Raw genomic sequence first — 17,227 nt, forward strand, 5'->3', positions numbered from 1 at the left:
ATTGCGTATTTTTGAAGCGTGAAGCTATATGCGTTTTTCGCACAGGTTGTTAACAACTGATGCTTTGCTAACAACAAGCTTCACGCTTCAAAAATACGCAATTGCGTATTTTAATGCAGAACAATTGTATAAAGCCAACCTGCGTTTTGCCTGCTTATTTTTAAGGGTACAAACACACACACCGTATACGCAGCAGATCTGCAGCAGATTTGATGGTGCGGATCTGATGCTGTGTTCAGTTATTTAGAGCTAATCTGCTGCGTATCGCAGCAGAAAATACGCTGCGTATGCGGTGTGTGTGTTTGTACCCTAAGACTGATTCACGCAGCAAATACGTCAAGTGGGTTTGTACCCTTAGGGTGCGTTCACACCTACAGGATCTACAGCAGATCTGCAGCAGATCTGCAGCAGATTTGATGCTGTGTTCAGTTATTTAAATGAAATCTGCTGCAGAAAATCAGCTGCAGATCCTGTAGGTGTGAACGCACCATTAATCAGTTTTTACAGGTTTCAACCATGTTTGTATTCCTCTTACAGAAGCAGGTCCTGGCCCGACCATGCCTTAGTGTGTTTATGGGATGGCTCGCGCGCCTCCCCTTCTGCCGCTCTCCATTCAAAGAACTGAAAAATAGCTTAGAATTATAGTAAAGAAAAAATATCTTCTAGATGTACAGGAAATTTCTGGATTTACAATATGCCTTATCCATTGCTTATTTAGTGGCAATAGAATGGCAAAATCACACGCAAAACACATGTAAGTCTATTATGCCAATATCTGGGGGAAATCTGTATTGCGGCCTTATGCATTCTTAGGGCCCTATTACACAGCCCGATGACTTTCTGTAAGGAAGCACCGATCTCCTAGATTCGCACTCGCTTACTGAGCCCATACACTGCCTGATAAACGGGCTGTAAGGGATGTTCGGACATCATTAGCAATGTCAGTGCAGCAATTGTAAAATCTACAAACACGCTCCCTGACATCCTGCTAGCTTTGGCGCGCTCCTGGCACTGTGAGTCACAGGCCGCTCAGCCAATCACCAGGACCGTACACAGTCACCAGCCATCGGACATGCATGGCTATTACATGTAGCGATGTGTGCCCAATGATTTTAGATCTGGACCTAAAGAAACGATCAGCCGATTGTTTCATCAGAGGATCGTTGTCTCTGTTACATGGAGTGATAATCTGCTGTATCGGCCTGATTTGGTCGAATATAGCTCTGTGTAATAGGGCCCTTACTGTCTTCCTTACAGGGGTGTTCCCATAATAAGCGTTTCTTATAGAGGGTAACACACTATCCAGGATATTTGTGATTTTTAGTTTTATTTAAAAAACTTTCATTCTCCAGATTTCTTACTTTGTTTTTAGTCAGTGAGTACTTGTCTAGCTATGGCAGCCACCCCTGTGTGTATTGTGACCAGGCTTGCACACACTTGCACTTGCACAAGCTGCCTCACTTCAATTCTTCCTGTTAGGTTCTTGGAAGTGTGTGTGCAGTAGCTGCCTCTTTGACCTCCTTTTAGTCTTTTTTGAAATGCATAGCAAGTCTCCTAGCCCAAGGAGCTCTCCCATTTCAGCTGTTCTCTGTTAGGGCCCTATTGGGGTATGTGCACTCTACGGATTCCAAGCAAAGAAGTTCAAGCGGATTCTGCCACACACCCACGCTTGAAGTTCCGTCCGCCCGTCACCGTTGTCCTGCAGCAACATTTTATTCTGTGGTGCCAAGGGCCAGTCAGAGATGTAATGTCTCCTCATCCCCCCCCTCCCATCCCTATACCTCCTTGACAGTCAGCCTGAAGCAGAGCCCTGTTTTCAAATATTCAATGTTACAAATTGAATATTTGTATTACAATTACAAATTGTGCTCAGCTGGTAGATTTTGAGACAGGACTCAGCCCCCAGATGGCACTCTATCGTTACAGCACTCAGTAGCTTGGGAACAGTTTTCTGTGGTATGGAGGCGCAGACATAGATATGACAGGTGCTATGTCATCAGCAGATTGGGACATGAATTGCAGCTGACAGATTTACTTTATTCGGCCCACATTTTGGACATAACCATTGTTTGAGAAGCAGCGTATCAAGAACCAAAGCAGTGTGTATGTGTGTATGCGAGCTCTAGCGTCATAATGACAGGTCAGCTGACAGGCCACTCAGCCAATCACAGGCCGCGGCGGTCCCGACCTGTGATTGGCTGAGCGCTCCGTCAGCTGACAGGCTACTCTGCAGCTACAGCGTGCGGGACCCGGGGGGAAGACTGAGCGGAGGAGAAGAACTGACAGGTAATGTGTGATGCTGATCGTTCTCTCTATTCCACCAAACGATAATCGGCCGAATGGGGCCTATTATCGTTCCTGTGGAATAGGGCCCTAAGGCTCACACTTCATGGCCTTTATTTGAAGTATGAGGCTTTCTCAGTTTAGAACATTGATGGAAAATGGCGACGTATGTACCTGTATAGGCATAGAGGGGCAGCCCCATAGTTAAAGAAAATATATATATATATTTTTAAGTGATTTTTACTGTATGCTTTAATTCTAAAAAATAGCTTACAGAATAGGTCAGGAACCTTGCATATCACTTTGAGGATCCACAGTAGTCAGGATAGAGTCATTTTACTAGTAGTCATATCAGTCTGCCTGACAAGACAACTCTAGAGAGTAGTGTGCGGTATAACTGGAGCGTTCCTTTCCCTATGATGATAGTCGGTTGTTGCTTTTACTGGAGGAGCTATAGTTGAGTACTATTAGAAAAAAGCATTAGGCATTTGGTGGATGTGCCTGGCTGCCACATGACTGAAGACAACTAGCTAAATCCCATGTTGTCCATCTTGCTGTGGTGAGTGATTGAATTGTGTCAGTGATTGGAGAAACTCTAATGCTTCTCTGCATTATTTTCTCCAGTCTTCATTCTTGTTTAGAAAACCAATACCCCCGTCACCTAAATATTGTGCTTATTACAATTGAGCATTGGCTCCAGTTTTAATTTTTTCAGTTTAACCCTTAGGGGACACAGCCAGTTTTCATTTTTGCGTTTTCGTTTTTCCCTCCGTGTATATAAGGCCATAGCGCCTGCATTTTTCCACCTAGAGACCCAAGTGAGCCCTTATTTTTTGCGCAACTAATTGTACTTTGCTATGGCAGATGTAGTTTTTGCCTAAAATGTGCCGGGAAACCAGAAAAAAATTCAAAGTGTGGTGAAATTGAAAAAAAAAACGCATTTCTTTTATTTGGGGGAAATGTGTTTTTACGCCATTCACCCTGGGGTAAAACTGACTTGTTATGCATGTTCCTCAAGTTGTTACGATTAAAACGATATGTAACATGTATAACTTATATTGTATCTGATGGCCTGTAAAAAATTCAAACCGTTGTTAACAAATATACGTCACTTAAAATGGCTCCATTCCCAGGCTTATAGCGCTTTTATCCTTTGGTCTATGGGTCTGTGTGAGGTGTCATTTTTTGCGCCATGATGTGATCTTTCTATCGGTACCTTGATTGCGCATATATGATTTTTTGATCGCTTTTTATTACAATTATTCTGGATTTGATGCGACAGAAATTGCGCAATTTTGCACTTTGGGATTTTTTTGCGCTGACGCCGTTTACCGTGTGAGATCAGGAATGTGATTAATTAATAGTTTGGGCGATTACGTACGCGGCGATAGCAAACATGTTTGTTTATTAATTAATTAATTTATTTTTATTTATAAAATGGGGAAAGGGGGGTGATTCAGACTTTTATTAGGGGAGGGGGTTTTGTGTTATTAAAAATACCCCCTGGGGGACTTCTAGTATATGTACTCTGATCTCTCATAGAGATCCATGCAGTATAGTTATACTGCATGAATCCATGAGATCGGTGTTCTATTACTTTTGGCTGCTGCAGCCAAAAGCAATAGAATGCCGAGCCGGGATCAGCGCCATTACGGAGCAGACCCCGGCCCGGGATGGATGCGGGGATCGCCCCCCCGCAATCGCGCCGCAGGGGGGCGATCCCCCCACTAGACCACCAGGTATGAATAAAAGCAAGTATTTAGAAGCAGCTGTCAACTTTGACAGCTGCTTCTAAGTACTTAATTAGCGGGCACGGCGATCGGACCGTGCCCGCTAATAGCCGCGAGCCCGGGCTACACGCGGCACCCGGGATCGCGGCAGTTCAGAGGGTGGTCGCCGCGCGACCCCCCTCTGAACTCCCATAGCGGCAGGAGGACGTTCAATAACGTCCTGGTGCAGCTATGGGTTAACGATTGGAAACAACCTGAAATCATTCCCCCTAATACACAGATATGAACAAATTTTCACTAGTTGTTTGATTGTTGCCATCATACACATGAAAAGATTATGACATATATTTTAACAATATATTGATTTCTCGCACAATAATCTTTCCATGTAACAGGACCCTTACCCAATATATAAATTGGTATACTTAGGTACCTGTGTATTGCATCCCACATAGGCTCTATAGGTGTCTATCTAAGGGGTCATTCAAATGTCCATAGAAATCCATCCATACACAGATGGTGTTTTGCGGACTGGACCTAGGAGCTCCCAGCATCATGATTTATTATGATGTCGGGAGTTCCTAAACAGTTTAAAAGTTTGCGCTGGTGTACTGACACAGCAGTGCTGTATTTGCATTATTTCTACCACAAATTGCTGCCCTAAGAATAAAAAAACAGCTTGCCCCACAATGTGTTGTAAAGACCCATGATAGCTGTCATTTAGGGGGTTATGTAGAGGTTTTTAAGGCTCTCTACGTCACATTATCTCTTTACATTTAGCATATATGTTATGAGATTTTATCAGTATATACACCAAATGTAAAGCCCCAGCATAACCTACTGTTTGCTTTAAAGTATAAAGCAGAAGCCAATACTTTCTGTGTAATAAACATTGTATACTCACCCAGTCTCTATGGGGCACTACTACGTTTTCTTGAATGTTTGTTATACATAGGCATTTAAAGCGACTATGTACCCACAATCTGACCTCCCCAAACCGGTGGTACCCTCAGCTGCTTTTATTACAAGATTTGTCCTGGGGTCCTTTCGGCAGGTGATGTAGTTATTGTCCTAAAAAACAACTTGCAGCCCTGTGTCAAATTGGCGTGGCCTAGAGTGTCTGTGCATTAGGCTGGCACAACCCCTCCGTCCCTCCTCCCCGCCCTCTTCATCATTAGGAATGCTCCAGGCAGGTATTCTCCTATTTCTCACCTGTGTGAGCACGGTACATGGGCTGGATCGTTAAGGCACCCATGCAGTGTTCAGAACAGTGAGGAATGGGGAAGATGGTGGGGAGGAGGGACGGAGAGACAGTGCAGACCTAGGGCACAGACACTCTAGGCCACACCAATTTGACACTGGGCTGCAAGTTTCAAAGTTGTTTTCTAGGACAATAACTGCATCACCTGCCGAACGGACCCCAGGACAGATCTTGGATTAAAAGCAGCTATCCGAAGGTACAAGCAGCTTGCGATAGGCAGATTGTGGGTTATTCCTCAGCTTTGACAGCTATCGAGCCCATACAAGTATACAGCCTCTGAATGTACTGGAGGCCGGTTATGTTCACAGATCACAAACGTCTTTGAAATGCAGAAGAACAGAAATATAAATTCATTTACAGTAAACCAGAAATCCTCTCTTAGGGTAGCTTCACACGTACCGTATCGTAGCAGATTTTATGCCGGGTATCCGCAGCAGATTTGATCTAAATAACTGAACACCGCGTCAAATCTGCAGGATCAAATCTGCTGTGGATCCTGTAAGTGTGAATACACACTTAAAGGGGTTTTCTTATTTCAGCAAGGTAGGGGATAGTCGGACACTGTGAGTCAAAAAGTTCAATATTGGGTATAAAAATAGCCTTTAATGTTAATACAATGGTCCTGAGTGACATACATCAAGAATTGGAAAAGAAACCCCTGGTTGTAAAGCTACTGTTCCTGGCTGGACTGGTCATACTCAGAAATTGGTGCAGACGTTTGAAACCCTCAGTGAAAAACTGGCTTCATTTGGTTGGTCGAATAAGAAGCTTTGAAATATGAAAGCTTTGGGCAAAATTAGAGAGACATATAGAGAAAATACCATAACGGGAGGGGGGGAGGCTATTGCATATGTTCTAGTGCTCTGTAAGGGCCTTTGCACGCTGAGTAAAACAAACAAAATTTATGGGCGGAGTCCGTGCGTTGCTTGTCCGCTTGTCATTCTGCCTGTCCTATTGCTTCAGTGGGATTTCTCTTGCTCGTCTGCTCTCCACTGAAAAAATTAACAGAGAGCAGAGGCGCGCAAGAAATCCCATTGAAGCAAAGGACAAGCTGAATCCACTGCACGGACTCCTCTTGTAAATTTTGCCTCTTTTTTTTTTTTTTTTTTTTTTTTTTGCAAGGGCCCTAATTGGGTGAATGTGTGTAAACTTTTTAAAGGGAACCTGTCACCCCCCGTGGCAGGTTCCCGGCCCCCCGCTGGAGCACCCTATACTCACCTGATCCCGACGGAGCGTCAGACTCACCTGTCATTCTCTATGAGCTGAGGAGCACGCGCACCGGCTTTGGGGGCTGATATCTTAGTCACCCGACCAGCTCAAGAAGCGGGATCAGGTGAGTATAGGGTGCTCCAGCGGAGGGTCGGGAGCCTGTCACCCCGGCACCAGGGGTGACAGATCCTCTTTAATGGCATCTGCAATATGTTAATAAAATGAAGAAAAAAAAATCTCAAAGCTGGGACCCTACTGGTCCTAGTGGTTGGACCAATACCATAACATTATATTAGACAACCCAAGCTGCCTTGTAGACAAGTGCCGATCTTGCTGATCAGCGTTTGTTTATTGAAACTGTTACTTGGCTCAATAATCGCTAGATCATTTGTTACCTTGATCAGCCGTCAACCACACCTCCCCATTACACGTGGAGATGTGCGGCCAACAGGCGATATTTAAGCAGGCCCTATTGCTTGGCTTGCTGTGGCCAATAATGTGAATGTACTCCAATGGTAAACTGACACTGTTCTATATGATTCACTTTTCAGAAGTCTCAGTATCACAGACTAGATTACAATAAAAGGTGACCCAGTATATAGACAGTGTGATTAAATCATTTAAATCCAGTGCTCAGCCTCCCCCTCCCTGTACAGTGACCTCTGCATAGGTCACAGAGCATGGCTAGAAAACTATCCCATAGAATTGAATAGGGCCTGTTCCATTTCTATAGGGCTCACTGTTAATTATATCTCTTAATGCTGTTAAAAGCAGCTAAAGCAAGATGGCTGCCCTCATAATAATGTTAAATAAAAGTACAGTCAGAAAATAGAAACAGATTAGCAGCAAAGAACCCTTCAGTATGTGGCTCTGAACAAAAAGAAAAATGGAGGTGATTCATCCACTCACAATCAGAAAGAAGTATGACTAGGTCCAGTTCACACTACCTATGTGTTACGGTGGTGGATTCTAACTCTGGTCCCCAGGCACAGCTTATATATTTAGTTTGTTTTCTGAAGACATCTCAAGTTAATCTGGGCAGGTAATTAATGCAGCTGCTGTCAAACGAAGATCCGCCAAACGTGTGCCGTTAGTCACAGCAGTCGTGAAACCCTCCAAGAGTAAAACGTTGGCACAATATTCATCGTTACACGGAAAGTATATGCATGATATTGTTCTTTGCCTTAATGACTATATAGACAAAAATGCAAGGATAAACCTTCCATTAAAGGGATTGTCTGATGTAGACAGCCTGTTCTTAAAATCTGAAGGCCGTTGCTAATGGATGCTCCATTTGGCTCTGACACATAAGGAGAACTGTTAGTGCTACATAGGGCCTACTTACTCTAATGCGTAGAAACAAAGCAATGAACCCTATATGGATCCGCTAGTAGTTACATTTTAAGACAAACTGGTTTCCAGAAGTACCTATGTTCATGCAGTAAGCATACATGCACGGTTTATTATGGTTGTTCTGTGTTAGCTCAATTCCGCATTAAAGCGACTCTTTACCCACAATCTGCTTCCCCCCCCCCCCCCCCCCCCCCCAAAACCACTTGTCCCTTCGGATAGCTGATTTTAATCCAAGATCTGTCCTGGGGTCCGTTCGGCAGGTGATGCAGTTATTGTCATAAAAAAACAATTTTTAAACTGGCAGCCCGTGCCCTTTGGCTGTGGCTTAGTTTGGGTATGCATTAGGCAAGCACAACCTCTCCGTCCCTCCTCCCCGCCCTCTTCACCATTTTTCCTATTCCTCTGCAGTGAACACTACACAGGTGCCTTAACGATCCAGCCCATGTGCCGTCCTCTCACAGCTAACGAATAGGAGGCAATCTGCCTGCAGCATTCCTAATGATGAGGAGGGCAGAGAGGTTGTGCCAGCCTAATGCATACACAATGTAAGCCACGGCCAAAAAGCACGGGGCTGCCAAGTTGTTTTTTATGACATTAACTGCATCACCTGCCGAACGGACCCCAGGACAGATCTTTGAGTAAAAGCCGCTATCTAACAGTACAAGCGGTTTGGGGGGGGGGGAGGGTCAGATTGTGGGTACAGAGTCACTTTAAACTCGGGACCGTATTACACAGGACGATTATCGTTCAAAAATCGTTAGATCGTTTCGATTTAAACGATAATCGTTTCGTGTAATAGCAGACAACCATTAAACGACCAACGAGAAATCGTTGGTTGATAGAATTCGGACCTATTTTTATTGTTTGATCGTTCGCAAATCGTTTGCTCATTGTTCGGTGTAATAAGTCATAGCTGAAACGTACGCAATAGTGACGACAAAACAGCCGCAAGAATGTTCATAAGTAACGATCGTCGTTCCGTGTAATTGGGCAAACTATTTCGGGTCGTTTGAGATCGTTAGTCGTCAAAAAATGCCTTCATGTAATAGTACCCTTAGGGTACTATTACACAAAGCGATTTTTTGGACGATAAACGATCTTAAACGACCGATATGGCAAACGACCCGAAATCATTTGCCCAATTAAATGGAACGATGATCCCTACTTAGGATCGTTCTTGCGGCCGTTTTGTTGTCTCTATTGCGTACCTTTTCAGCTTAAAAATAGGTCCGAATTCTATCAAACAACCAACGAATTTTCATGGGTCGTTTCATCGTTGTCTGCTATTACACGAAACGATTATCGTTTAAATCCGAACGTCGCTATTTAACCGAACGATTATCAGTTAGATTCGAATGACTTAACGATAATCTGAAAGATAATTGTCCCGTGGAACAGGGTCCTTAGTCACACGCTTCACCGCAAGACTTATAGACATAGATGACAATAGGGAGACTCTGCCCCCTTGAGATAAATGTTTAACATCACAAAGCATGCTCTGTGACCTTTGAAGAGGTCATTCCACAGGGAGCTGCTGTTGTCTCCTCTATCTACTGGTGTCACATGACGCTGAAATGCTGTACAGATTACTTTACAGCAGCCTCCTCTTATCACCACAGACACAACAGGAAGTCTCAGCTTAGTTTTAGCCCCAATGGTGAGAATGAAAACTTCAAAATACGAGGATTATTTTAGAATGTCAACAGAAAAATTAAAAACTTTGAAAAACTGTCACCAAAAATTCTTAAAAAATGTTTAGCATAAAAACATCATTTAAGCAGTAAGATCATTACGGTCGGAAAATGAATTTAAAAACACCTGTGGCTGCCTTTTATGTACAATTATGGGATTTCTGATAGTGATAGTGATTTGATAGTGTTCTGTTTATTGTTTTAGGATAAAAATAAAACAAAAGTATCTCCAGGATGCTTCACTTTGCTGCTGCATTTTCATGCACAAGACACAACCTCCTTACAGTCATGTCAGTTTTCTGGGTGTCTGTGGTATGGAGCGACTAATGGGTAGTATATTTGCATTCATAATATGACAGAAATCTGGGACATACTACCTAATTTATTGCGCACGTGTCCCTCCATTGCTTGAGTTTTCACTATGTTTTAACCCGTGGATTAGCTCCATTTAGTCAGCAGCATTTCTCGAGCTCAGGAAAACCTCTTAGTATTGTAAAACAAAAGCATTTTTCTATGTTCTGGAAGCACAGATTGATATATGAAAGGTAACATGTGTCCTTGACATAACCGTGTCATCAGTTTTGAACGTGAATTGCAGCTGGCAGATTCCTTTTAAAGCAGGGAAGGGGGAACCTGCGGCCTCCTGGTTTTATAACACTACAATTCCCATTATGCTTAGACAGCTATTTATAAAAGGAGAAGTCCAGCGAAATTTTTTATTAAAGTATTATTTTGCCCCTCAAAAGTTATACAAATCCCCAATATACACTTATTACAGGAAATGCTTATAAAGTGCTTTTTCCCTGCACTTACTACTGCATCAAGGCTTCACTTCCTGGATAACATGGTGATGTCACTTCCTGGATAACATGGTGATGTCACTTCCTGGATAACATGGTGATGACCCGACTCCCAGAGCACACGGGGCTGATCTATGAATACATAGGTACTTCGTACTGCGTTTAGGAGCAATATATGTAGGACACTGGTTGTATTCGGTATGTTCACACAGACAAAAATACATCCCTAAAACGTCTTCCAAAACACTTTTGTTTCCAGACCCCATTTACTTTAATAGGATTTGTTAAAAAAAAAAAAAAAAAAAAAAAAAAAAAAGCATAAAAAAGCACATAAAATATAAGTATAGATGAAGAAGCATCTAAAAATGTCAACTTTAAAAACCACGTGTAAAGAATATTTGTGGGCATTTTATCTTCTCTTGCAGTCCTGTTCAGTTGCAATTCTTGCCCTATCCTTAGGCCACGTTTACACTACGTACTTTTGCAATAAACCAGGCCATTGTTGCAGGTTGAAACAATGGCTGTTGTTTGACAGCAGCCATTTGAATTGGTATGTATTGAACAACGGCCTCAGTGTATACACTCTGTATACACTGCGGCCGTTGTTCTCTGCTGAGACAGAAAATCTGACATTTCTATTCAGTGAACAGCGGCCATACAAGAGAGCCTGTACTCACAATCTAAAGTACGGCCCCCGGCATTGTGCTCTATAGTTAATTGGAGTGTGGCACACCTAAATGTGCCCGCATTCCAATAAAAATGAAGTGATGTTCACCCGACCGATACTGCAGTATCAGCCGGGTGAACATCTTAGACATCGGACGTTGTTTGACACTGCAAAGTGTTGCTGTGTCAAACAATGTGTGAACCTGTCAACAAGTTTATGCTGGCTTTTATATCAATCTGTTCCTAGGTATAAGCTTTAGAAATTTTATGTATATAAGGTGATAATGTCCAGAGAACATTCCCAGCAGTGTTCAGCATCTCTCCTAAAGCGTCACTGTCATTATAAAAACTTCAGACATGTCAAAAGTTTTGATCTGTCTGGATCTGAGTGTTCAGACCCTTCCCGATTGTGAGAATGAGCGGAGAGAGGATCGCTTTGTCCTCTCCCTGCTTTATGTCAGTGAAGAGTTGGACGCAAAGATTTTCATTATGAGTCCGACTCATTACGTGCTACTGAGCTGGCAGAGTTACTTTTCCCAATTTGTTCTCAAGATCAGTAAGGGTCTGATCACTCAAAAGTTTTTTTATTTTTAGAACTACAGGTACACTTTAATGAACATCCCTCTGCTTTTTTAGATTGCTGAGCTGAATGTTGCTGGGCTTTTGCAGCCTAGGTTTGTGCCCTGTGGGCTTTATGTCCTGGTTTGCTTAAAACTTATAAAACTTATATCTCAACACTGGAACAACAGATTGACATAAGAGTTGTATCTCCTGATTTAAGTAAGACGTTTTATTGTACACTGCCTTTGGTTTGGTCCACAAAAATATGCTGACATGTCCACTTTAACCTCTTAAGGACGGAGCCAATTTTCGTTTTTGCGTTTTCGTTTTTTCCTCCTTGTGTTTAAAAGGCCATAGCACTTGCATTTTTTCAACTAGAACTCCACATGAGCCCTTATTTTTTGCGTCACTAATTGTACTTTGCAATAGCAGACTTAATTTTTGCATAAAATATTCTGCGAAACTAGAAAAAAAATTATATGTGCGGTGAAATTGAAAAAAATGCAATTCTTTTTCTTTTTTTTCGTTTTTATGCCGTTTGTCCTATGGAAAACTGACATGTTATATATGTTCCTCAAGTCGGTTCGATTAAAACGATATGCAACTTGCAGACTTTTATATTATTTGATGGCTTAAAAAAAAAAAATAAAACCTTCTGCAGAAAAAAACAGTTCCTTAAAATTGCTCCATTCCCAGGCTTATAGCGCTTTTAACCTTTGGTCTATGGGGCTGTGTGAGGTGTCATTTTTTGCGCCATGATCTGTTCTTTCTATCGGTACCTTGATTGCGTATATGTGACTTTTTAATAGCTTTTCGTTACAATGTTTCTGGATTTGATGCTACAAAAAATGTGCAATATTTGCACTTTGCCGGGTCTTGCCGCTTACGCTGTTTATTGGCGAGATCAGGAATATGATAATTTAATAGTTCCCGCTATTACGCACGCGGCGATGCCAAACTTTGTTTGTTTTTTTTATTTTTATTTATAAAATGAGAAAAGGAGGGTGATTCAAGCTTTTATTAGGGGAGGGGATTTTTTTATTAATGAAAACACTTTTTTTTTTTTTTTTTTTACTTATACAGGGGGACTTCTAATATAACTACCATAGAGATCAGTGTAGCTGTATTATACAGTACCGATCCATGAGATCGGTGCTCTATTGCTTCAGTCTGCTGCAGACCATTGCAATAGAATACCAAGCCGGGATCAGCGTCATTCCATCCACTGGACACCAGGGATAGGCTGCAATTCCGCTAATAGCTGCAGTCCTGTGCTGCAGATAGCTGTCGGGATCACGCCAGTTCAGAGCGGGGTCGCAGCGCGGCCCCCCTCTGAACACCTCTTGTGGAGATATGCCGTAGGGGTACAGCGTATGTCCTTAAGAGGTTAAAGGGGTTTTCCTGGCATTGGTGTCCTCCAGCTTCCACAAACTGCATCGAGCAAATGGGGTTCGTCCCTGCACTCTCCAGTCATTGCTGACATTGTAGGGGTTCCCCTATTGACAAGAGGCAGTATGGGGAACACAACTGTTCTCTAAAAGAGTAACTAAACATGATTAAACACTTGGTCATCTGGTTCCTTCTGTTGTTCCATAATATGCTGCTCTGACAGCACAAAGCCCATAGATATAACACAACCGTAAACCGCCCCAAAACCTCCCGATGCTTGATACGCTCCTCTTTCTAGGGTTGGTATCGCTGGTGTTTTGAGCCTGAATGCTGTTTTCTCTAGAGATCCCTATGAATATACAGGATTATACACGAGCTGTAAACAAATCGTGTGTTCAGTAGCTGCAGTAACATCATATTTTACAAAGGGAAAAGGGGAGAAAATCTAATTTCTTTGGTGGCACAGTATATAGCAAATATTTTCTTTATATATTACTCCCATCTAGTGCATCACTCTATTTTTTTTTATTTTTTTTTAAGTTTATTTTTTTTTTCTACCTCCAACAAGATCCTGGAATTAGATTAACTGCTCTCAATTTGAATTTGAAATAGAGTTGAACAGAAACTTTTTTTTTTAATAGCACGGAGGTGTAACTGTGATCCTTCCATCTTCTGTTCATTGTAGAAGTAACTTGTCGTGTTCTGTACATCAGTCATATGAACGGACTCGCTAATTTATTCACTAGCTGATTATTACCTTCAACTATCAGACTTTTTTACGTCGTTTTTAGAGTAGGCAGAAAGCTGTGCATTTCCATTCTCTTTAGCCTCTTTTATGCACATACATTGTTTTCATAAGAGAAATACTGAGACCTCTGTTCTTTTTTTCTTCTAGGTTTTGAGACTATTTTAGAAGGGCTGTTCGGACCTGCATTGCTTAATGATCTCAGCCTATTTAAAGGTATTTCAATTTCTTATTACTTTTGTCATTTTGTTTGTAAGATGTTTGTGTTCTCTATGGGGGTAGGTAAGGAGCTGCCTATTATTTCTCCCAGAGCAAAGGGGCCTGGCAGTGATTTTTGACTCGACTGATATCTATCAGTGGTCAGTCGATGACTGACAAATGTATAATGTGTATGTGTACATGTGATAGCATTAAAATGTTATTCAGTGGAGATATCCTATGACCAGAATGGCAAACCCCCCCAGCACTCCACGTCTTGCAAAACTTCAATTCCCGTCATACCTGGGCAGCTAAAGCCATACATTTGGTTGTCCAGGCATGATGGCAATTGTAGTTTTGCAACAGCTGGATGACTGACCGTTCCCCATCCCTGTCCTATGGCTTTTCCCTGCAGAAGAATGAGCAGGATTTTTTTTTTGTGGATTTGATTACAGAAAAAAATTCACATGTCTTAATCCACTGGATTTTATTTATTTACTTTTGTGCTCTGTGAATTTTAGTTTTTTGCTCTGTGAATTGCTTTGTCAAACTCAATTTACACGCATCTGTGCAGTTTGTCTTTGTGAGAACCCAGCTTAAAGGAGATATCCAGGAATGTAAAAAACAGTTACCACCGACACCTTCTAAAACAGTGACATGCCTGTTTTCAGGTCATGTGTGGTATTACAACTTCGCTTCATTCACCTTAAAGGAACTGAGCTGCAATACCGCACAATGACTGAGGACAGGAGTGGTGCTGTTCTTGGAAGAAAGCAGCTCTTTTTTTCTAATCCTGGTTAAAGGGGTTATCCAGCCCTACAAAAACATGTCCACTTTTCCCCCTCTCTTGTCTCCAGTTCAGGTGCGGTTTGCAATTAAGCTCCATTTACTTCAATGGAACTGAGTTTAAAACCCCACCCAATCTGGAGACAAGAGAGGGGGGAAAAGGGGCCATGTTTTTGCAGCGCTGGATAACCCCTTTTAACCTTTTTAAAGGAGATGTCAGACAGTGGACTTTAGCTCTATTCCCGGGCTGGGGAGTTGTTTAACTATGCTTACTGCTCTAGCTCCCACGCCACAACTGGTATCATACCATTTTGTCTCTTGCTTGGAAAACCCCTTGAAGGCAACCTGTCCTCTTTCCAACCAGCTATGATTTACTCTGAAACATGAAAGCAATGGGATGGGAAGAGTAATCTGTGCTGTCCCCAGTCTGATTCTCTTCACCTTACTGGGCTTGATAGACTGGTCCCTCTCTATTTGTGTATAGAGAAAGACATTAATTAAGAATCTCTCTGTAGTTTGCTCCATTTAGCTTTCCCTCAGCCCTGACCAGCCTTCCAGTCATGTTTCCCACACACTGAGTGTCATTAAAGTCCTATTTAGCCCAGATTGGGGAAGGCTGCATTGACTTCTGGAAGTTTCTCCGAACTGAACACAGGATATTAAGAGCTCAGCCATAGTGACCATTGGGTTCTTGGATTCCTTTCAAACCAAGGTCCTTACACCTTAAATACTCCATTTAATGGAGCAGCAAATCTAGAAAGAGCTCTAGTTTCAAACTTTTTCTATTCAAGAATTATGGAGGCGGCTGTGCTCTTGGGTACTTTCAGCACAGCGGATGACTTGTGTCCCCTTCTCCAGATCTGTTCCTCCACACAATCCTGTCTCTGAGCTCTACAGGCAGCTCTTTCCTCCTCATGGCTTGGTGTTTACTCTGATACATTGTCAGCTGTGAGACCTTATATGGACATGTCAGCTAAATTTACCGCAGGTGACTCCAGTCAAGTTGCAGAGACATCTCAGAGATGATTAGTAGAATGGGAGACCCTCAGAGAAAGTGTTTTAACAGAGGGTCTGAATATTTATGACCATGCAATATTTTAATTTGTACTTCTTAATAAATTAGCAAAAATGTCTAAGGGTGCCTTCACACCTAGCGACTTGCAGCATAAATTACGCTGCGAGTCTGTCAGGTTCTTGCAGATCACTTTCACTACATACAGACAGTGGTCTGAACGACCGCTGCGTGTATGTAATTCTGCACGCCCCTTAGCACCTTCAGCTGCCGTCCGGCTCCTGCTCCGCTTTCGCTCTGTATATATTACCTCTCCTCACTGCACGGGTCCCGGCATACTGCTCTCCTGCCCGGCCAATCAGTGTGTTGCCCTGCCGCAGCCGGCTGGTAATTGTCCTGTGGAATAAAAAGCAACGATCAGCCGTCATGTCGGCTGATTGTTGCGTCTTTGTCTTTCAAACGTGTTGAAAGACAAACAACCAGGATAGCAGCGATCTGCTGCCGTCGCTCCGTGGAATAGGAACGGTGGCAGCGGACCACCACTATCGCCTATGGACTGCCCGGACGATCTAGCGATCACACGGGCAGACACCCACCCCCAGTGATGTGTGATGTGGTTTCCGAGTGGTGTATTGCGAGACAGATTTATGCACCACATTGGTTTCATAAATCTAACTAGAAAGTTGCACAGAGTGGAATTGTGACCCGCAAAAGGTGCACGTGACTATTATATGTGGCAGGCAGACCATACAAAAACAGCCAGGAAGAAGCTATAAAGTGTGGTGCAGACACCTTAGGTAATCTGGACTGTTTGCGAAGTTTGGATGTATAATCCACTGAGAGGAGACAGCTAGCACAAGAAAGTACGGCGCAAATTTTTATGAAAGTTATTGTATTGCCCCCTAAAACATATGAAATGGTGATGTCACGACCCGACTCCCAGAGCTGTGTGGGCTGTGGCTGCTGGAGAGGATGATGGTAGGGGGATGCTCAGTGCCCTGTGTCCCTCAGTGTCCCCCTACCATCATCCTCATCCTCTTGGGTCAGGACATCACCATGTTGTCCAGGGAGTGACATCATCATATTATCCAGGGAGTGACATCACCATGTTATCCAGGAAGTGACATCACCATGTTATCCAGGGAGTGACATCACCTTGATGCAGTAGTAACTGCAGGGAAAAAAGCACTTTATGTGCATTTCCTGTGATAAGTGTATATTGGGGATTTGTTTAAGTTTTTTTATGGGGGGGGGGGGGGGTAGGGGTGGCAATACAATACTTTAATAGCAATTTTCTCCAGACTTCTCCTTTAACCCCTTCAGGACTGGGCTAACTTTCGTTTTTGCGCTTTTGTTTTTTCCTCCTCGTGTTTAAAAGGCCATAACGCCTGCATTTTTTTCACCTACAGACACACATTAGCCTTTATTTTTTTGTGCCACTAATTGTACTTTGCAATGGCAGGCTTAGTTTTTGCATAAAGTATGCTCCGAAAGAGAAAAAAAAAGAAATATTTGGTGAAATTAAGAAAAAAAACAAACCACA

At 42.6% G+C, this 17,227-nt stretch overlaps 1 protein-coding gene across 3 annotated transcripts in view; it reads left to right on the forward strand.

Annotated features, from left to right (window-relative positions):
* Positions 1-17,227, forward strand: part of LCOR (ligand dependent nuclear receptor corepressor) — a 67,180-nt gene that overhangs the window by 12,040 nt on the left and 37,913 nt on the right. For all 3 annotated transcript variants that reach the window (XM_069979967.1, XM_069979969.1, XM_069979968.1), the window contains exon 2: positions 13,839-13,904. In XM_069979967.1, coding sequence (XP_069836068.1) covers positions 13,839-13,904 — 66 coding nt within the window. The remainder of the gene's footprint in view (positions 1-13,838; positions 13,905-17,227) is intronic.

Source organism: Dendropsophus ebraccatus, chromosome 8 (assembly GCF_027789765.1).
Source record: "Dendropsophus ebraccatus isolate aDenEbr1 chromosome 8, aDenEbr1.pat, whole genome shotgun sequence".
NCBI lineage: Eukaryota > Metazoa > Chordata > Amphibia > Anura > Hylidae > Dendropsophus > Dendropsophus ebraccatus.